This window comes from Rutidosis leptorrhynchoides, chromosome 9 (genome assembly GCF_046630445.1).
Source record: "Rutidosis leptorrhynchoides isolate AG116_Rl617_1_P2 chromosome 9, CSIRO_AGI_Rlap_v1, whole genome shotgun sequence".
NCBI lineage: Eukaryota > Viridiplantae > Streptophyta > Magnoliopsida > Asterales > Asteraceae > Rutidosis > Rutidosis leptorrhynchoides.
The window spans coordinates 254,744,523-254,768,072 of record NC_092341.1 but is presented as its reverse complement, the minus strand read 5'-3'; the positions used below and the strand labels follow the sequence as shown (position 1 = coordinate 254,768,072).

The 23,550-nt window shown below is 33.2% G+C and overlaps 2 protein-coding genes across 3 annotated transcripts; both read right to left on the bottom strand.

Annotated features, from left to right (window-relative positions):
- Positions 1-7,340: 7,340 nt before the first annotated feature.
- LOC139866415 (ABC transporter B family member 27-like) lies at positions 7,341-15,231 on the bottom strand. Of its 2 annotated transcripts, XM_071854651.1 has the most exons (18): positions 15,148-15,231; positions 11,907-12,011; positions 11,385-11,459; positions 11,268-11,303; positions 11,067-11,141; positions 10,379-10,503; positions 10,175-10,274; positions 9,925-10,096; positions 9,691-9,809; positions 9,266-9,376; positions 9,035-9,179; positions 8,831-8,963; positions 8,645-8,720; positions 8,473-8,538; positions 8,288-8,395; positions 8,100-8,207; positions 7,829-8,026; positions 7,341-7,737 (listed from the first exon to the last, which is right to left on the bottom strand). In XM_071854651.1, exons 1-18 carry the CDS (start codon positions 15,229-15,231, stop codon positions 7,531-7,533), a joined length of 2,043 nt encoding a protein of 680 aa, XP_071710752.1. In that variant the 3' UTR covers positions 7,341-7,530. The 2 variants fall into 2 exon arrangements, with proteins under 2 accessions (XP_071710752.1, XP_071710751.1); XM_071854650.1 differs by lacking the exon at positions 15,148-15,231 and having other exon boundaries at positions 11,907-12,085.
- Positions 15,232-17,791: 2,560 nt separating this feature from the next.
- LOC139867291 (protein SPIRAL1-like 3) lies at positions 17,792-18,831 on the bottom strand. Its single transcript, XM_071855642.1, has 3 exons — positions 18,791-18,831; positions 18,110-18,424; positions 17,792-18,020 (listed from the first exon to the last, which is right to left on the bottom strand). The coding sequence occupies exons 2-3, from the start codon at positions 18,419-18,421 to the stop codon at positions 17,937-17,939; spliced, it is 396 nt and encodes a 131-aa protein (XP_071711743.1). The 5' UTR covers positions 18,422-18,424; positions 18,791-18,831; the 3' UTR covers positions 17,792-17,936.
- Between the last annotated feature and the right edge of the window lie 4,719 nt (positions 18,832-23,550).

Sequence of the window (23,550 nt, the reverse complement as noted above, 5' to 3'; positions counted from 1 at the left end):
ATCATCTACTGATACATAAAAATGATTGTTTGTTTCAATTCTATCTTTGGAATATATCTTATTATTACCTTCACCATCAATGCTCTTCCCTTTATCTCTTTTCCTTAAAACATTATGATTTCGATTTTTCTGGGACTCCACATTCCAATTTGTTTCCTCCACAGCAATATTGTCTTTAATACCATAATTATTCTTAACTGCATTTTGCTTGATACCTTTTGTTTCTGTTGACTGCCATTGACTTTTATTGTTATCAAAATTCAACTTATGAAATACCCTTCCTTTCTTACCAACAACTTTAGAGCCGTCCTCAACACACTGGTTATTTAAATCAACTGTTTCACCATCATTGTTGATTTTCAAAGCGTCTTTTAACACTTGTGCAGATACTTCATCTTCTGTTTTAGGCCTAATTTTACAAGTATTAAAAGAGTGGCCAAACACTTTGCAATGAGTGCATAAAGGCGGTTTCCATTGATAAATCACCTCAAGTTTACCCACTTTGGCTGGAAAAGAACCAATCACAGGATAGGAAAATTCGACAAATCTAGGAAGGTCATCAGCTGCATTGACTTCAGTCAAAACTCTAGCAAAACCTAGTCTCCCACTTTTACTTAAACATCTCTCTGAAGTAACTTTGTCCATCAACATAGGCCTACCAATACCACTAACTAGTTTACCTATACTTCTGCCACTCCATAGTTCAATGGGTATATTGTGAATGCAAATCCAAATTGGAACTTTTTCAGGTTCAATTTTTTCAAGCCAAACCCCAGGTTCCCACTGATTCACGAAAAAAGGAACATTATTAACTAACCATGGACCACTCTCAAGAACCTCCTTCATACCCTTTTCATTATTAAATTTGCATAAATAAAATCCTGCGGCTGTTTTGACGATTTCTTTAAGGTCATACCTCCGCCACATTCTCCTTAGATGGGCATTAACAACCCTATAATCCATAGAAGTTCCAATAAAATACCCATATAATTGAAGAGAAAATGCACTACCGCCCTTCTTAACCTCCTCAGCGGAGAAAACTACTCTCTTTTGACCATTAGACATTAAAACAGGAGGAATGAACTCCATTTTTAATTCTTCTTCATCTTTGTTTTGTTTTAAGAAGTCAGCAAAAGTGATGTTTGGATTTACCCATGCTCTTGGGAATTTAGTATTTGTATTGCCTTGCCCATCACTAGTCTCAACCCTTTCCATTGTTGTAGATTTAATCCCAGAAACAACATTATCTTTATCACCACTATTATTATCCTGCGTATTCATTAAAGTTACATTGCCACCCAATGTAAATTGGGAGAAATCATCAGGAACAACAATTGACTCTCTAATACCATCATTCTTAAATAACTTAACAGCATTCTCAGCAGCAGCCACTAGGTTTACATCAACCTCATTATAACTACCATCTTTTGAACTCTTAAAGAATACAACAGGACTAGCAGAAACAGTCGGTTTAGCAACAGCAATTGTTTCACCAATAGATTTAGCAATAAATATCATCGTTACTAGCTACAATATCATCAATAGAATGATCAGTTACAGCAGAATTCTTACCATACCCACCTTTCTTCCTGTTACCCTTGCATTTTTTAATTACTTCAGGGAGAATTTTTTCATTAGCAGGAATAGAAGAATCACCAGCATAAGGAACAAATTGAGCACTCTTCTTTTCTTTAGACGGACCATCCCCAATATCAATCAGCTGGTTCACTTTACCCTTCCTCTTTCTAGAACTATAGGTTTTCAGAATCATCCCCTCTGAATCACGATTATCCTTCCCAGGTTGATCAATTGGCACATCTCCCTCGTTCTTATTTGGCTGATCAACTTCATCTCCCATCAGATTGGAACGTACGACATCATCCAAAATCTGAGATGAACGATCCCCATCAGAATTAGATGAAGACACTTCTCCACTTTTAGAAGCCGCATCCGCTGTTCCACGACTAACCGATCGGTTTCGCAAAACCCTAGTAGCAGTCGCCGTTAAATCTTGGTTCTTTTTCTTCTTCTTGGACACCATGATACACAGCAGATAGCAATAGCAGAGATAGCAGGATCGAACTATAACTCAAATTTGAAAGCAACAATCAGACCAATACTCACCAGGGATTTGGTCGGAGATCCAAGACAGTCGAACTGGAAGAAAACGGCAGCGAACGGCGGTGGAACAGAGGTTCACGCGCCGGCGCGTGGAATACCGGCAGCGGAACAAGGTGGCGCGTGGGATGGCAGTGGTGGTCGGAACAGAATGAAAATTTCAGGTTTTGCAATTCGAGTATGTCTGAATCGATTGGTGGGGGTGGTGAGATGCAAAAATTAAAAGAAACAACTAAATATTCGACGGTGAACAGTGGCCGGATCACCCTTTTAGGAGAGAGAAAATACCCTTTTGCACTTTACTTACAATGCTGCTAACAGCAAAAACACAGTATTAAGAAAACACATACTCCGAGTTTCTCCTGTTTTGTTCGCTTTTTACACCTAATTGACTATTTTAAAGATGAACGTTCTTGTATGCCTAATTATCAATGGATCAGTTATTTTTTTAAACCAACCAACAAATTGATTACAGATTACAGGCATTAAAGTTTCAAGAACAAAATTAAAAGAAGCTAAAATACTGTAACTATGGCTATGAAATTGAAATTGAAAAGCTGTACTTAAAATTAATATTCTAACTTGATACACAACATATTTGAATTAATTAAGTAAAGAATAGTTAAAAGAATGATATACAGATTATACAGTTTCTTTCATGTTATGAAGTTCTATTCAATTGCACAAACAGCCTTAGCGAATGTAGATAAGTGGTGGACTCATCTACTAATCCCGAGCACTTATCCGCTCTACATAAAAACAAGAAAAAAAGATAAACGTTAGCGAATGAGTACAGTACAAAAGAAACATATCATATCATACCATATCAAAAAAGTAGATTAGATCATACTCCTTGTCCCATTACAATATTTAAATCAGCATATTAGTACTAACATAATCTAAATTACCCTTCTAATTTCTGTTAACAAATCCTGTGGACTCAAATAAACACTAAAATGAAATCAATATGCATCAGAGGAAAGACTACGTACTCAAATAATCGTATGAGATTATCATTGATGTTCCAAATGTTGACATGCTAAATAACCTCGGACCAATTCCTCTGTAGAAACCTTTCCAGCCATCATCATCTTCAGCTATCAATGTTTTAATAACTTCGTGTGTAGATGGTTGCTTTTCTTGTTCCATTACTTTGTACACATCATGCATGGTTTTTAGGATACGGGTAGCAAGATGGGCAATCATGCAGGTTGGGTATGGGTCAAGCTGGTTATGACTGAAACAAGTCGTCTATTAGCGGGTTAGGTCGGGTTGGCTTGCAAAACACATTTTATTTTATCATATATCATACAAATAAATACATTGATTTTTATTGGTAAACACATGTTATTAAAATAAATAAAAAAACCTAAAATAAAAAAATTACTTTATAAAGTTGTATTCTTGTAAAATAGATATATTACTAGTTAAATGACCCGTTAAATCACGAGGTTGTTAAAAAATATATTAAATGTTGAAAGAAAAAAGGGAAATTAGCAAAAATACACTTTTTTCAAAGTTTTTCAACAATATGCACTTTTTTCAAAAAAAGTTGGCAATATACACCATTGGGTCGACCATTTTTTTCGTAGACCACTTCACAATGATTAGGAAGTGGTCGACCAACTTTCAAAACATGTAGTCAACCATAACTATTGAAATGGTCGACCAACTCGTCTTTTATGTTTGGTAAACTATGTAGTCAACCATCATTGTGATGTGGTCGACCAACTCCTTGGTAGACTACGTAGTCGACCATCCTATTGAAGTGGTCGACCAACTCTTCCTTAATGTTTAGTAGACTACATAGTCAACCATCATTGTGAAGTGGTAGACCAACAATTGGTCGACTATAGGCAAAAAAAGTGTAGTCGGCCACTCTATACCTGTGGTCTACCAAAACGATGGTCGACTCAATGGTGTATATTGCCAATTTTTAAAAAAAAAAAATGTATTTAATCTGAAAACTTTGAAAAAAAAAATGTATTTTGGGGAATTATCAAAATGTTTGTACCACTTTCTTGTGGTACTACCAAGGTTCATTGTTATACAATAAAAACCCACTAAGTATATAACAAATATGGTTGCGTAATACACGAAATTATATCAAAACATACTCTAAAACCTTTTTGTCGTGACTTTAGTGAAGGAGTCTCATAAGCCTTAAAGCCATATCACCATATACAAAACGCTTCTAATGATATCTACAATAGGCAAACAATACAATAGGCAAACAACAGGTCAATGATACGGAGTACAACTTTATTATTACAATTTGGCCATTTAGTACAACGAGATAGCATACATACCAAATGTTATGCTTGGATCTACAAAATAGTTAGAAACCTCGATGAAAGAAACAAACTTAAAAACATGAGACTAATAATTCCACTTAAATTAGTTTTTTTTTTTTTTTTTTTTTGGCAATAAAACGATAACATTAAACAAATCTTTTTCATCAATAGATGAAAAAGATTAACAAGGATACAAGCGAACCAAAGCACCTCTCGGAAACAAAAAAACAATCCCTAGCACTAAGTACTAAACATAGAGCAAAAGCTAACTAAACCCAAACCTTGAGCAAGCGGATCATAAAAACGATTTCGGACCACAAACAAATATAAGAACCAAAACAAAAACCCAAGACTGACTAAACAAACGACATACAATACTAAAAAAGCAATTATCTTTAAAGTTGATTTCGAAAAGGCCTTTGACAGCTTGAATTGGGATTTTCTTATGGAAGTTATGGCTAGCATGGGTTTTGGACATAAATGGTGTAGTTGGATTCGTGCTTGTTTAAGTTCGGCTAGTATCTCCGTTCTCATTAACGGGTCCCCTACCCGTGAGTTCTCCATCGGTAGAGGTTTAAGACAAGGGGACCCGCTATCCCCTTTTTTGTTCATCCTAGCCGCGGAAGGAATTAACATGCTCACCAAAGCCGCGGTTGATCGAGGTTTGTTTAAAGGAGTCGAAATTGGAAACGATAAAGTTAAATTGTCTCACTTACAATATGCGGACGACACCATGTTTTTGGGTGAATGGAGTATCTCTAATGCGCGTAACCTCTTCAACATTTTAAAATGCTTCGAACTTTCTTCGGGTCTCAAAGTCAACTTTCACAAAAGTTGCTTGTATGGTATTGGTGTTAATGCAAGTGAAGTTGAGTTACTCGCAAAGCGTATGGGTTGCCAAGCCGAAAATTTCCCGTTCATTTACCTTGGATTGCCGATTGGTTCGAAAATGAAGAAGCTTAATGATTGGGCCCCGTTCATCGACAAATTCAAGAGTACTCATAGAAACCGTAAGACCATTCATAACCGGGCATCAGTTCAGTCCGTCAGATGACATGGACTTAACTGACGAAAACGAAAACTGACGGACCCTAACCGGGCGTCAATTTTGGGCGTCAGTCAAGCCCTCAACGCAAAAAAAAAAAAAAAAAAAAAAAAAAAAAAAATTTGTCAGTTTGCTTTTTTTTAACCAATCAATGCTTTTCCAAATTTAATTAATATATATTTTTTATAATTAATTTATTTTTCCAATCAGATTTTACCAAATCATCATACCCAATTTTTAACACAAAAAACTGACACACACGGTTATAAAATGTCATAAACTGACATTGCCAAATCACAGTCGGTTTGCACTTTTTGGCCAAAAAGTGTCAAAACCGCCTGTGACGTTATAGTCACGATTGGAAATGGTCTAAAAGCAAGAAAAAATGGAAGTCAATCTGGATCAGTTATAACCCACTCACAAAGTCAAGAGCATCGAAGCAATCGAAGCATACATTAGACTAAATTGTGTAGTAATTTTTAACTCACTTTTTCTTTCATATTGTTTGGTATTTACAATGCATTCCAAGGCATTCTTTTTTGGTGTGGTTGTTGTTGGGTGAGAACCTCAAAACGCAAGATAAATTAAAGCCGTTGGAGGTAGGAAATAACGTTTCTCTTGTGTGCCCTCTCTGTTGCAGCGAACCTGATTCCCACACACATCTCTTTTTTCGGTGTCCTTTTGCTATGACAGTGTGGCAGTCTGTAAAGAATAACATGATGATCGGTATCACAGGTAATGACTGGGTTGAATTTATTGACTCGGTTAGGCCTATCGCAGCGCGAAAGTCCGTCTGTAGCATTGTTTCCAAATTGTTATTTGGTGCGGTTGTTTATATGATTTGGCAGGAGCGGAACAGCAGATTGTTCAAGAGGGTTTCGAGATCGAGTAGCAAAGTGGTAGCTGCCATCTTTTCCATGGTCAGACTGAAGATCATGGCTCTCAAATGGAGGGATTCGGTGCAGGTGAAGCTTATGAAGGATGCATGGAAAGTCCCGTAATGCTTCTTGTTTTGTTTTTGTTTTTTAGAGCTTGTGTCTCATTGTTGCTTGGTTGTTGGCCGCAGGCCTGGTCTCTACGCTTTGAGGATTGTCTCTTAGCGTATTTGTGCTTAACTGTGTAATTTGTTTCGTGTTTAATTTATTTATCGGGTAGAATTTACCCTTTACCAAAAAAAAAAAATTAATAAAAAAATAAAAAAAATAAAAAGGATAGAGTAGACCCTACCCAAAACACGTAGAAGCATAAATTAAAAAAAAAAAAAAAAAACATATATAAGTAAATTGAAAGACTTACCAGGGTGCATAAAACCCAACTCGAACATTTGTCTTATCAACCATATAGTTGTATCAAACATAATAAACGGAGTCGAGCAACAAACTCACCTTAAGCAAGAACATGACACGTACTTAAAAATCCATCATCACAACACGCATGCACTCATCACTTATGAAACCTCACATTCAAAAATGGGTTCATTACCTGAAAATATTGGACAAAATAAATGTTTCCATTATCAAAAATGGGTTTTATTAAAGACTAATAAAGATTTAAGGGTTAATTGAGGATGGAGGCACTTGTATCAAACTCTGTAAAAGAGTGAAGGAGAAGAACAAACCAGGAGATAGTAGTATATTATATGTATTTATTTGGGTTGAGAAAAAAATCAAATTGGCTAAATCGTAACCTTATTAACCGTGAAAAGTACAGATTTTGATGGCTAATTTGTGAATGTTTACCCAGCTTCGAAATCCCCATCTAGTTTAACTGATTGGGTATTGGCGCCAAAAATCAGCAGTCATAATTGTATATATGAACACATGGTGAACCAATTTTCAGAACTTATAGGATGAATTACTAAATTGTATATTGTACAAACACCTTTCAATACAAATGTTGTTCTCATTATACATACATATGATCCTTTGTGTGTGTTCATGTGCATCTATGTGTAAAACAAGATATTACATCGAGCCCTCTGTTACATTTATGATAAACAGATCCATTTTCCATTTTGTTTAGATCCATTTTCATATCTTATCGTTAAAATGGGGTTATTTTTTGTAATCAAAATTACGAATCAGCGTTTTCTGTAACTTGTAACTGTCTCCTTACAAGTGCAGTGTAAATTCCGTCCATGTTAAGAAGCTCATCGTGGGTCCCACTTTCGGCAATCTGGCCATCAGATATCACAGCTACAGTGTCTGCACTCTTCACAGTCGATAGCCGGTGTGCGATCACAAGAACCGTCCTTCCTTGCATTAACGATTCCATTGCATCCTTTTCAAAAAAAGTAAAAAATAAAGAAAATCAACTCATGGCTCGAAAAATGTGTGTATATGCTTTTTAGGTTAATTTATATTTGTGGGACCTGAACAAGATATTCGCTTTCGGCATCTAACGCACTAGTGGCTTCATCCAACAACAAAACTTTAGGATTCATCAAAAGTGCTCTAGCAATCGCTATTCGTTGTTTTTGACCTCCCGATAATCTCAATCCGCGTTCTCCTACAACCGTTTGATACTTTTCGGGAAATGACGACACAAAATCGTGCGCGTTTGCCATTTTCTGTTATATCAATCTCAAATAGTAAGCTTAAGAACATATAAAATAGGAAAAAGGGAAAGAAAAAAAAACTTACAGCAACGTTTTCGATATCGGAAACGCTGGCTTTGCCGTCAAAACCGTATGAAATGTTATCTTCTATTGAACAGTTGAACAAAACAGGCTCCTGGCTCACGATACTAATCTATATAAACAGACAAGTCAAAGTCAAAGTCAAAGTCTTGATATGCAAGTAAAGTCATGTGTGATATATGTGAAGTGTACCTTTTTGTGTAGAAACTCGTGTGATATTTCTAGTAAAGGAACCCCGTTTAGCATAACCTTTCCGTTCACCGGATCATAAAACCGCTCGATCAAATTTGCTATCGTGGTCTGTACAAAACACATAGGTTATCGTCTTATCGTGACTTAAAAAACTCAAAAGACGAAAGTAGTGATTTTTGTATTACCTTTCCGCCACCACTTGGACCCACCAGTGCTACTTTTGAACCGGGTCTGAGCTTCAATGTTATCCCCTAAACAAGACAACAAATTTTTTCATTAGGTCAACAAGCATACACTAATTGTGTTGACTTTGACCAAGCGTACTACAAAGAGAAGTGAAAATTTCTAAATTAGTACCTTAAGTACCATATGATTAGGACGAGACGGGTACGCAAACCAAACATCGTCTAGTTCAACGTCACCATCTGGGTCTCTGCCGTTAAGACAAACGTACTCATAAAAAAAAAAAAAAAAAAAAAAAAAAAAAAAAAAAAAAAACATATGATCGGTTAATGTAAAAGACAAGAAAGAAGAAAGACGGACCCCACAGGGCATTTGTCGCCAGATTGGGCCATGCTCGACACACGGTCTAGAAGCTGAAATACTCTCCTACTTGCACCCGCAGCTTTCATAGCAGTAGTATATAATCCCGATAATGAAGATATCGAAGACCCGACTACAAATCAGACAATGAATCAGCATAATAAAGATTCTCAATTCAGACGATGTAATATTTGGATTACGAACCAGTGAGACTATAAAGAATGAACGAAGTTAACGAGCCAGCTGTCATCGAGCCGGTTATCGTTAAGTAAGCGCCGTATATCACAACTGTGATTACAGATAATGTTGATGCACCACTCATACCACCAGAAAATATACCCGTGAGTTTCTGTCAGGTAAAATAGAAAAATAATAATAATTAAATAAAATGAAGTTTTATGAAAAAAGAGATAATGCGCATTTAATGACACATACGGCTTGTCGAAGTCCGAGATTTAACGTCTCGTCGACTTTTTCGGAGTAAGTTGAAATTGCATAAGATTCTTGTGCAAAGGATCTCACTGTCCTAATGGCCCCGAAAGATTCCTGGACAAAAAGTTTCATTGGGTGAGACCTAACAGTAAGGAAATTATGAAAGGTGACAATTTCTACCCATTTAGTAATCGATGGATGATTTTGGTTGTTTTGAAGGTCAAATGAGTCAATCAACAAACTTAGTCAAAAGAAAAGCAGTTCAAGATGTCCAGAAAATGATAACCAAATGTTTGCAGATAAATTTGGCCCCGCCTATTTTGACCCGCAATGCAAACTTCTTGCTTCAAAGCGTTACCCAACCCGCCCATATTGCCACCTCTAGACATAACAAGAAGACAATGTTGTATATAAAAAAAAACACAAACCTCTGCAACTGAAGCAGCAACTGCAGCTGCAGCTTGCGTTGCATGGGACAGTTCTCGAAGATACCTTCCAAAATAACGCACGGCTATAGATATTACCGGCACAACAACCAAAGCCAGCACTTCATAAAACAAAACAAAAAAATAAATAAATAAATAAAGGAAAAGATATAGTAGTCAGATAATGTTTTATATATTTATATTTATTAGGTAAAATATAAAGCAAATGAAACTTACATGTTAGCTTCCAGGAAGACGAAAACATGAATCCAAGACCGATTAAAGCAGTTGTCACATTTCGTAGTGCCTCAGAGAGATTAGTAGTTGCAGCGTTCTTTATTATTTGGGTGTCTTCAGATAGTCTGCTCAATAATTCCCCTGTTCGAGTAACATCATAAAAAGCTATTTCCTGCACAAAATAGGTAGCAAAATGGGCGGGTTGGGTAACAGATCAAAACGGGTCATATTTAACCATGAGTTGACTTACTTGCATCATAAGGTGGCTAAACAAATCCTTTCTTAAACGAGCGACAACCAGTTCACTAGCGGATGAAAACAACCATGCCCTGAGTGCTGTTGACAACGAACTATCACCAAAAGGTTATACAGTATATAATTATATATTTATAATTACAAAAGATAAAACAAAAGTTTGGAAATCAACTTTTACTTGGAGAGAAATTAAACACACCCAACAACAACCACCATCACAACAGCTAGTATAGTGTCCTTGACGGTATTCAGAGCGTCAATTTGTTCTTCGGGAGTCTCTATATCTCTCGAAACAATGTCGATAATTTTCCCACCAAACGACGGCTAGTAACCAAAACAACAATCGATTACCAAATATATCTAGTTATAACTTATATCATTTTTTTTATAATGTTTTCTATAATGTTAGTATTTATTAATTTATCTTTAAGGGATTCTATGTAATTCGTGTTTTTCTTAGCCAGTGGCGGTACTTAGGATATCACAAAGGGAGCATCCGCCCCACCTGGATTTAACGGAAAAAAAATTTACACTAAAAAAATTTTTTTACCAAAAAATAAGGCTTTTTTTAGTGTTTACCCCTGCTGACACTGAAAAAATTATTAACTTTTTATACTCGCCCAATCTGTATCTATCCAGGTTCAAGTTCCGCCACTGTTCTCAGCTAATTTTTAAATGGGATTGGATTTTCGTTTACACTAAAACAAGGCCAGATTGACTTCTAAGCGAATTTGACCCGACTTTTTAGCAGTGACCGCCTAATTAGACGTTTATTGGCGAAACGGGATGGGCTAGTCGCCTAATCGCTGCAACGGCCGCCGCAGCCACCGTCTGCTACCATGGTTATAATAAAAAAAATTGAATTTACCAAATGAGAAAGTGCATACAATGAGAAGGCTAGAGGTGGAAGCGATCAATAATGCGATAGTGGCAACAATGAGGGTCCCGGCATCAGGCTTTGCCTGCAACGTTTAAACAAGACAAAAAGATTTAAAAACAAGGGACCGTATAGATATAATCCTCCAAAAAGATTTAAAAACAACAATGAGGTGTCTTCAGCGAATTTTTTTTCAAAATTTTGTACTTACCAGAAGTAGAACCCTGGAAAATCCAACATTTGCAGCCTAGATTCGCGAAAAGAATATCGTTTACTAGCAGATATTAATTGCAAAAAATATATGAAACGCGATAACAAAAAATGTCACCTGTACAGAATCTCCATACTCAAGATCATTTACTGGACCATTTGATGGCCCGATTTCGGTATCATTTCTTTTTACCTATACAATCATAATGAAATGCTAACTTTGTATTAAAATACGAATAAATATTCACAAACTGACATCTAGTTGTAAGAGAAAATGTTCATTATAAGATTAAACTGCTGATCATTTACACAAATTAGCATAATATAAGTCCCTTGTCCACTTTCAGATCATTAAATTACTTTAGATAAATTTGATGCTACAATTTAACCCAAAAGGTACTTAAAAAGCCTACATTTGAGCTTCATTGAACTGGTACCAAAATTCAATTTTAAATATTAAGTAGCAATTTACACTTAATAAAATGTAAATAAAAATTGAGATTCTAATTGGGTTTTCTTCCATGCAGAGATTCAATAAAAAAAAAATCAACTAAAACATAAAAATCTAATAAATTTTAGAGTCAGAGCAGCAAATGCAAAGATGAAGAATAAAAAATAAAAAAGAAATATTAAAGCTTACATCTTTTTTAATTAAGGGAACTCTGTCACCTCCAGAAGACATAATTGATTTGCTTGTCCAATCCAAATGTTTTTTCTTCCCCATCTCACAAGATTTCAATAAACCCTAAACAGAACATACGATGGTTTTATAATATTATGATCAAGAAAAAGAATTTTTTTTTTTTTTTTTTTTTTTTTTAGTTTGGTTGATCAAGAACACATATGTGGAAATGAAACCCGGAGTAGAACGTTTATATTTTTTTCGTATAATGTTGACTTTTAGTTTTATTGAGTCGGAAACATCGAATCATTGAAAACTTGGTGGTTACATCGGTAACGACATTAGATTGTCCTTTCTCCTTTTTTTTCCATTTCTTTTTGGACAAGGGGAATTTTAATAGTAGGTATTACAGTTTTGATCCATAATTATAAATAAAACTTACATTATATCTCTATATATCTCTATATTTATTTAGAGACTTAAATCTTTTTTTATTGTAAGGATATAATACTAATTTAAGTATGTTGTGTACCGATGTAACAACCAAGTTTTCAATGGTTCGCTGTTTTCATCCATACCTAACTAAACATTTACTGTATTAAAATGTTAGTTTGATTGTTTATGAATCAAAAATATATTGTATACAAAATTACAAATCATCATCCATTTTAATACTCAAGTGATCTATTCATATATGAATTTTTTGATAATTATTCTTTATTAATTATTAATTATTTATACTGTTAATATTAATATATATTTAATTTAATATGAATTAATAATTTAGTAATACATTATATATATTATATAATTGATAATTATTATTGATTATTGATGTAATAGTACACATTAATATTGTATTAGGAGAGTGTTTTGTTATATGTGTGTGTGTTGTAAGAGCAATGGGAGTGGAGTATGTCACATGCCCCGTCCCCCACCTAGTCACAATTGACACCACTCCCCACTCCATATTACCTCATGTCAGTCTCTCAAATATACCTCATGTCAGTCGCAGGGGCGACGTAAGTTTACCCCATTTTTTTTCTTTTTGTTTTTTTTAAAGGAATAAATTAGTAAATATAATAAAATATTATTTTAACACACTAACTAACACATTAACTGACATAGGTCACCACTCCTAACTTTTTCTGACTCAACAAGTCACGCCTGACATGTCAAGTGACTTCAGTCACCACTCCCAGTGCTCTAAAGAAGTTAGGTAGGGGTTTTTAATATGAGATTTGAAATCATTTCATTCAAATATTAAAGACAAAATTACTAAAATCATCCCTACGTTAAGTCTTTTTATCCTTTTACATCCCTTCCAAAAATAAACTGCAAAAATAGTCCTTCAAGTGATTTTTTAATCTCAAAGTCATCCCTATCACTAACACTCATTAAATATGTCTGTTAATATTAGTCACATGCTAAACATGTGAATGTAATTTCGTCCTTTTACATATCTTCTTCTCCACCTTATTCTAGCTTCATCTTACCTTCATCTTCTCTTCCATCCATCTTTAAATCTTTAATCTTTAACCCCATCACAAGGTTAAAATACTTAATCTTGAATGCGGCTGCTTTGCTTACTTCAACTTCTGAGACTAAAAATGCACAATTAAAAAGCAAGCTAGAACAAAGATAATGGCGATGATGAACAACATGGTGGAAAGCGAGTGACGAAACAAAACAGCAGACACATATATTAATTGCTCGACGACCTTCGTTGAACGACTTAAGCTTAAGAAAATTAGATCAGGTAAGTATCAAATATTTTTTATTCTATCCATCTTGCCGAAATCAGGGTCACCGAAATCATTTTCTAATATATCGTTGAACATATCTAATGAAGTAAATTAAATTTTTTATGTTGGACACATTTATAGATACAAAACATGTGATACGTATAAATTAGTGTTATGGTGGGTACAAAACAGCAACGAATCATATTTAAATTGGTGGGTTTGAATGTTAGATTACGGGTCTGAATTTAGTTGTATAAGGTGGGTCTTTTTACTTGATTTTGATTTTAGATTTTAGCTAAAGATTTTTAATATATGGAAGATAAGATGAAAGATGAAGAAGAGGAGAAGATAAGATGAAAATATATCAAGGTGGAGAATAAGATATGTAAAGACGAAATTACCCTCACATGTTTATCATGTGACTAAAGTTAAGGGACATATTTAACAAGCGTTGGTGACATGGTTGATTTTGGAATAAACCACTTTAAGGACTATTTTTGCAGTTTATTTTTGTAAGGGATGAAAAAGGATAAAAAGACTTAACACAAGGATGATTTCAGTAATATTAAAGAAAAAAACAAATATTAAATATTAAATTTTTGGATTAAAGTTAGCAATTTGAATTTGAATTTGATTCGCGGTTCGATTTTCAATTTTGTGAAAAATGATTTAAATGATTTGCGGTTTGATTTTCAATTTTGTGAATAATGATTTGGTTTAACTAAAAATTGAATTTTAAGGTAAATTCAAATTAATATTGTAGTACATGTGAATTAATTATATATTCTAAGTTTTTAAGGTAATTTTAAAATCCTATATAAATTCTTCATTTCATACTTTTTTAAAAAATTTCTTTTAGTAACACTATTGAGAATGTAACCATTTCAAGTCGATCTCCTCTTCAAGTTATCATTCTTCACTCTCTAATTGTTCTTCTAAAAAAGTTATCCATTTTTCATATCCTTGTTTTGCTAAGGCCAAAAACATGAGGCAATTATTAATCTAATAATATATTATGTGTAAGAACTTGCGGGCATAGCTCAATGGTTCTCCTCATGTACTTTGTGTCATGGGATATGGAGAGGTCATGAGTTCGATCCTTAGGGATGAAATGATTTTCTTTAAACCAATTGAACACCAATAATGGTGGTATATATTGACCCTATAGGGAGGTTTTACCGAGTTCGTTCACAGACCTCTACCCGAACCACTGCGCGAATGGATGTGTTCTCCGGGTACCGTCGATCGGGTTCGGGTTTCCGCCCGAACGTGTATGTTACGTGCAAATGATGAGGGTCGTTGAAATAAATGATCTACTGATGACAAAAAATCGCCGTTCAAAAAAAATAAAAATAATATATGTGTAACCTTATTAATAAATAAATGTTTATGTATCACCTCTTTTACAACTTGTTACTATTAGCCGTTAATGGAGAAAACTTCACTTTCGCAATCATGCGAATTCGTAAGTATTAAATTAGTTGACGAAGAAAACAAAAAGTTGTAAATCTTACATTTTTCTTTATGAAAGGGACCTTATCACGTCCCAATGATATTATTGACCAGCTTGCCCAATCCAAATGCTTCTTCTTCCCCATTTATTTCCAGTAATAAATCTTAAGCAAACATATATTAATCAACTTCACTTCAACAGTTCAACCTGCTAATGGAGGACCCATTTGGTCTTAATTATAATAACTTAAATCAAAGTATCAAAATGATATAATGACGTGGTTCAAAATGTGTAACAATCCCAATTGCCGTTACAAAATTGAACAAACATTAGTAAAGAACTCGGTTAGGCATAAATTGCTTCTCACATGACGAACATGCACATAGAAAACGTATCCAAGGCTATATCACATGCATTCATATTACATCCCTCGACTGATCAAACCAAAAAAAGTTTGATTTGAATGTGATATATAATTGATCAATTTTAAACACTCCGATGAGCATGAAAACTTGTATAATCAATTGATCATTGTGAGCAATCTTGTATATAGTTGGAAACCCCTCGCAGATGGGTAGGGGATAAAAAAGTTCAGTAGTCTTCTAAATCTAGTACTCCCTCCGTCCCATATCTATTGTTCATCTTTACTTTTTTAGATGTCTCAAATTAATTATCCACTTCCATAAATGAAAAAGAATAATGTGATAAATTTCTTTTGTGCCCCTACTTTATACATGTAAGACAAAAAGATGGGTAAAATGTAAGGGGTAAAACTGAAAAGTTAACAAAAAATTACATGTGTCAGGTACTTTTTCTTAAATTGTATATTTTTTGTCTGAGGACAATAGATTTGAGACGGGGGGAGTAATTAGGGAATATTGTTCGGATGAGTTTGTCTGCCGCTTGATTTCATAACATAACAGTTATACTTGGTTAGAAGTCTCTAGTAAAGAGATGTATTAGTTATTGGTGGTGCTTTGTAATGAAAAATGTAAAATTTAAGTTTGCACAAATGTTGGTGATAATTTTAAAACTATAGGAGTTTGGAGGAGAGGCTTAAGATTGTTCCTAACCCTGACGGTGATGTCAGAGTCAGATTATGTACTTTTTGGTGAAAAATTGGGTATTTGACTGTGATTGTATTTCACACCCGTTAACTCAAAATGTCAAATTATTGTGTCAAATATTGATAGGGTGAAGTGGTAAAATCTGATTGGATGTTGAGTGAAAAAAAAAATAATAATTAAATAATAAATATATATTGTGAAAACATCTAATTGGTTGCATTTAAATCTCACGCTCAAGCTTGGAATGTCAAATATCTGACTAACGTTTGTAGGTTAAAGGCGTCAGAATTAGTAGACTGTGGCCACGGAGGATGACTAATGCTGGGTTAAGTTCAGTCTAATGGACTTGAGTTTGAGACGAGAATTGTTGGAGTGGAAACACATATTCCACATCGATAAATGAAATAAAATAATGTCATCATAGAAGCTAATTTTCATGAAGTTAAAGAGTTCCCCTCTCCACAACCAATTAATATTAGAGTTGAACCTATATGGATTTATATGTTGAACATATTATTGAACAATCAAAGGACGTTTTCCCATGTTGTCCTAAACACCTATGACAAAATGGTCTCCTTTTGACAAGTTTTTTCTGCAATTATTGGCCGTAATTTTTTCTGATGACATATCGTGTGTCGTCCGAAATAACTTTATTATTTACGAGTATTTGTGTATTTTTCATAGAAACATTTTTGGATTGAAAAGGAAGTGTTCTTTCCCGGGTTTCACTTTGAATGACATGTCGTCCGGGAAACCTAAATTATTTTAATTCATGTTGGGAACACTAACTCAAAACATAATATAGGAACAGCATATAATTTCAAATGCTACGTACCTTCACCTTGTTTCTTAACCTAATCTTTACCGAAGTTAACCTTTCTACGAAGTTTTGGTATAGAAATCGTAAGAATGGAGATGATTTAAATCAGTGATGTTCGTAAATAACTTACAAATAATGCAAATCAATTTGGGTATGTACAAATCATGATCAGCTAATCCTTTAGTTTTAAATCAAATTATTCACTAGTTCAAAACCATAATATGAGGTTGAATATTACCTTGATGTGACAGGAACTAGGATTCTGAAAGCCTCACCATTAGTTTACCATGTTGCTAAATCTTGAAATGGGCTTTGGTGACGATATCTTGGACTGTCATATATTAAGGTTTTGAACAATTGAATAATTATCATTCATATTCATATATGTAGTATAGCCAAGTCGGAAGATTTACAACTATGGAGGTTGTTAATTTATATCAAACTATTGACTAGTACAAAGTAAGTTAAATAATAGTCACATGAATCAACCTTTTGTGTGTTCACAAAAACCTAACTTCAAGTGACGTATTTGGTACTTTAAAAAGTGACTTTCTGATTTGCCCTTCAATAATCTCAATTTATTTGGTAAAATGAGGCATTTGCCCCTAACTTTTACATCTAACCCAACATATATTCGGATATTCCCATCTCTTTAAACAGATTAAAATAGTTAACAGGCTTAAAATCTTGATTCTTCATACCAATTTTTACACTAACATTTGACTAAAATTTACAAGTTGCAAATTATCATTTTCACAATCATTCTAGTCGTTTAGCCATGTTGCTATATCGACTATTATATTACAAATTGAAGGAATTCAAGCATAAATCATTCATACATTTACTTGCAGATTATATATTTATATTATATATGTCATTAATATGATTCTTACATTGGTACTATAATAACAGCATAAATCAAATTCGAAAGCATCCTTAAATACTTGGTGACGCGCTACACAATCACTTGTTATTATCGTCACTAAAAAGATAACCAAGGGATGAACTGCCACCAGGAGCAGCATGAACTTTAGTCGAAGGCCGATTCTGAAACAAATTACAATCTAAAATCAGAATATCATACTAACAATAATTTAATATTATTTTGATTGAATGCAATCAATGATTATACGTACGGTTATGAAATTGCCACAATTTTGTCCATCTGCTCTATGGTAATTGTTTGTTGTGCTGTCATGACCCTCAGCACATGGATTTTGGTTAATTATGCTGAGTCGTTCAGAAGCCGGCTTTTGAGATGGTTCATCGGTTTCGGTTTCAGTGGTTGCATCGTCACTTGGGTTCTTGGGTGGTGGTTGAACGTTGACATCAGTCTCTTCACCACCACTCATGTTCTCTGGTGGCGTTTGAGTATTGTCGCCAGTATCTGCGCCAAATAAATAACCTAACGAACTCTGGCCTCCGCCACAACTTACACCTCGGCCCATTTTCTAATATCCCTCGCATCAATATTAAAGCGCACAAATTTATAAAATGCATCAATATGAAGTATATGATTATGAATACAGTTTTTGCTTTTTCTTTTGTTTTGTTTTAATTTGTTTTGTTGCAGTTTAGACCGCTCAGATCATCAAATACTTGAAAATTAAAGGATTAACGAATAGATCTAGCATTCATGTATACCAAGGCAATTTAAAATTGGAAAAATTATACGTTACAAAGAGGCTACAAACGCCGGTAAGGAGAATAAATAAATACGTTTAAAATTTTTATAATATGAAGGTATTAGACGGATTAATATATATAATGATGAATGTTATGTTGTGTACATTAAGATCGTTGTGTGTGTAACGTACCTTGGCTTCGAGTTAGATAGAATCAGATGAGAAAATAATCTTTGAATGCAAGAAACAAATGAACAAATTTAAATATGAATGGATCGGAACAGGGGATGTTTGATGATGCTAAATTTACATGCGGTTGAATGGAATGGTGGGGTTAATTGTTTGGAAATTTAATACCCTCCCGTTGCATATAAATTTGAATCTAAATTTCAACGGTCACAAATGTAAATACTTTAGATAAATAAAAGCCCATCATACTTCCTTTTCTACAACTTTCAATTACTCATTAATTTCGTCAACAATTTTTTTTTTTTTTTGGAAAGCAAGTAAAATTTTTATTGATAACTCGTAAAATTACATGGCCCTATAATCTATACAATGTTATATCGAGCAAAGGAAAAGTATAAATATTACGATCAGAAACCTATATCAAACGTGGTCGCGGGGCCACTAAACACCACGGCACTTGAAAAGAACAAGTTGAAAAGAAGCAACCAGACAGTACCGCAGTTGTGATGACAAAGTAGGAAGCTACTTTTCATTTAACCAAGTGAGAGTGGAGACCCAAGACTAATTTAATATAGGCGTGTGGATTCGGCCATGTTGAGCCAAAAGTGTTAACGCTCCCGAGTTAGCCAATTTCGGTTCTATTTACGTTTGGAGATGCGTAGAAGGATGGGTTGATTAACCATTGATGCCACACTATTGATGATTTTTTTATTCTATTTGAGATCCATGCGAATGTTTGGGTTTCGATCTCGGATAGTATAGTGGTGACATTCCATTCCTTTTTGTTGAAGACCTTGATATTCCTGTATTTCCATATGATGTAGATTGATGCCCACTTGGTGGCTTGCCAAATACGTGCACCAATTTGGGACGTAGTAAAGGTTTGGTCGCCTAAGGTAATATCGTGAAATGTGGTGAAGGTGTTAATGGGTTGATTCCACCATTTTAACATTGATGTCCAAACAGTTGTTGTATGTGGGCAATGGAAGAGGATGTGGTCTATGGTTTCAATGTGAGAATTGCAGAGTGGACAAAGTAATGAATCGAGATCTATGTTGCGTTTGTCAAGTTCGTCACGTGTTGGTATTCTACCTAAAAGAGTACGCCACATAAAGATATTAATTTTTTGTGGTATTAGTTTGTTTCTAGGTGTCGCTGTATGGTTGGTAGGATTATTGAGTTTTAGGTTGTCGAGGATATAAGCAAGGACATTTGTTGTGAAGATTCCAGATTGATCTAAGTTCCACTTCCATGTATCCGGTTTGTTAGATAGGTTAATGGAAGCTAGAAGGTTGTTTAGTTCCGTTAATTCATTGAGGACCCTTCCATTTGGTGGTCGTGTCCAGTTCCATGAGACAATTGTCGAAGAGTCGTTTGTTGTGAGTCGGTCCGATACCATTACGTCTTTGTTGGATTCAAGCATGAAGAGCCTTCGAAATTGTGTACAAAATTTTTCCGTTCTGCACCAGTTATCTAACCAGAATTTTGTGTTGTTTCCATTACCGATGTTTTTGGAGATCAAAGAGGAGAAGTTAGCTCCGAGGTTGTCTGCTATTTTTTCGGCTTTGATTATCCCGTTCCATATTGTGCAACCTGTAACATTTCTGGAAAAAAACGTTAGTACAAACACCCCCACCCCCTTCCCCGTATATGCTCGATATGATTTTAACCCAAAGTGCATTTTTCTCATTGTGAAACCTCCACCACCATTTGCATAATAAAGATAAATTTTTACAAAATAACGACCCGATGTTTAACCCACCTTTATCATATGGCATTAGAGTGTGTTCCCATTTAATCCAGTTAATTTTATTTTCCATGTTCGAACCTCCCCAAAAGAATAATTTCGTTTTGCTTCCAGTGTGTTAATTATTTTAATAGGTGCGTGGAATAACGAAAAGTAGTAAAGTGTGACGACCCGGGAATTTCCGACTAAATTTAAACTTAATCTTTATATTTTTTTTCAATCCGATAAGCAAAAATCTATAATATTGAATCTCAAAACTTTTGAACTGTGTTCATGTAATCATTCGACCTTTGACTATGCCCGACGATTCACGAACAATTTTGTAAATAAAAATGCATATATAAATATATACAAAAACTATGAATATTATATGTCAAAACTTATATTTATAAAAGAAAATAACATGTCAAGTAAATATATATATAACACTTATAAATACATAAGACAATCACATTTATTATACAAACACAAATTTGTATAATATATTTGTATTAAAATAAATAAGTAATATTCAACATATATTATATGTGGTACAATTATAATATATACTGTTAATAGGTTAAATATAATTATACATTAAAGATATGAGTTGATATATTAATAGCACTATTATTGTTTTCATTATTATTAATGTTATTATTACTATTATATTATCATCATTTTGTATTATTATTATTATTATTATTATTATTATTATTATTATTATTATTATTATTATTATTATTATTATTATTATTATTATTATTAGGAAATAAATATACATATACTGAATATAGATAACATGTGTAAATAAATATACATACAAATTTTAAATAAATATATAAATACATAAATACATGAGATACAATTATGAATACAGAAAAATATGTATTTTGGGATTAACATCACCACCAGAACATATTGCTTTATCTGTAATTCTGTTAGAAGTCCACTTCAAATCCCTTTACGTACAATCAGATTAGATTTAGCCATCTGTTTCAAGTTTTTATTTATTTTCTGATACCTAATAATTGTACTTATGTCGACCACTTGCTACACGTCTCAATCTAACTTCTTTGCAAACAAAATAAGATCAGTTATAGGTACTATATTCGCCCAATAATTCAAGGAAACCCATATTCAACTGCAAATTAAAAACAGAAAACTTAAAAGCTTGTTAAACCTCTGTTCTTGGTCATTTTGCCAAAAGTTTAATTTCGTAAATAAATTCAAAATCTAGAAATGTCATGTTGTTAGGAATCAAACACTGAAACTATCTGAAAATTCTGAAATTTCAATTTTTCCTATCGAGCCTCAATTTTCGAGTCAAAGTTTTGAGTTTTAAAAGGTCAACCTTTGTTCTTCGATCGAATTCGAGTTCAATTTGAAATTTTCAGTTAAATTGATTATTGGGGAAGTTTTTAGGTGTAATTTGAAACATAATTTGTGTATTAATCTTTGGCTATAAACTCGTAAAGATAAAAAATCGATTTTTTTTTTTAAAAAGGGCAGCGACGGTTAGAACAGCACAGGCCTTTTATATATTTATTTATTTTTTTTTACTAATTAATCACTAATAAGTATTTATATCTTTCATGTTAAGTCTTAATTTAATCACAAACCCGTCAATTGGTTTTCATTAATTACCTAGTCGACTTATAACTGGAGAAGAAGAAGATGTGTATAGAACGATACAGGTACTGGTTAAATAAATACAGAGGGATTAAAAAGTTAGAAAAACAGATGTGGTTCAGTGGTCAGAGTGTTGGTGTTTGGGTGAGAGGTCTCGGGTTCAATCCCGGCTTCGGGCAGTTTTCTATTTTTAGAGGATTTCTCAAGGTAGTTTTATTTATAAATTTTGTTATTATTATTATTATTATTATTATTATTATTATTATTATTATTATTATTATCATCGTTATTATTATTATTATTGATGTTATTATAATTATAATGGTTTTTATCAAGATTGTTATTATTATTGTCATTTTTTTTTATATTATAAGTATTACTAATGTATTTATTATTAGTAATTTTATTATTTAGTATTATTATCATTATTGTGATTAAGATTAAGATGATTATTATTAATGAGAAAGTAATACGATTTACTATCAATTTCATAAATATTAGTATTAATATCATTTATATAATTATTAGTATTAACATTATGTATTCCTATTATTAGTATCATTATTATTAAGGATAATAGATTATTATAAGTATTATTATTAAAAATTATGAGTATCGTTATTATTATCATTAAAACTATTATCCTAACTGTTATTAACAATAAAATTACCATAATTACTATCGTTATCAATATTGTTATTTTTAATATTATTATGATCAAATACAACTTTTAATTACCGTTATTAATATGTTTACTAATTAATATTATGTATATAAAAAAAATACATTTATAGGTAATATTATATAAAAGTATGTATTAATCATATTAACGAATGTTATGCAAATATCCATATATAACAAATCAAGTATATTTTTTTTATAAAACTAACTGAAAATATATATTGATAAAACTATCTAAACACTAATAACTTTTGTACACAAAATTGAATATAAATAATATGTAACATAAGTTATAATATATGAATTTGTTCAATTGCAATTATATATATTAATAAATATACAAATGATATAGGTTCGTGACTCTGAGGCCAACCCTATACTTGTTCAATGTCGTTCTATGTATTTTTACTACAAAATACATTAGGTGAGTTTCATTAATCCCTTTTTAAATGCTTTTGCAATATATATTTTTGGGACTGAGAATACATGCGCAGCTTTTATAAATGTTTTACGAGATAGACACAAGTAATCAAAACTACATTCTATGGTTGGATTATCTAATCGAATATGCCCTTTTTATTTAGTCTGGTAATCTAAGAATTAGGGAACAGACACCCTAATTGACGCGAATCCTAAAGATAGATCTATCGGGCCCAACAAGCCCCATCCAAAGTACCGGATGCTTTAGTACTTCGAAATTTATATCATGTCCGATGGAGGATCC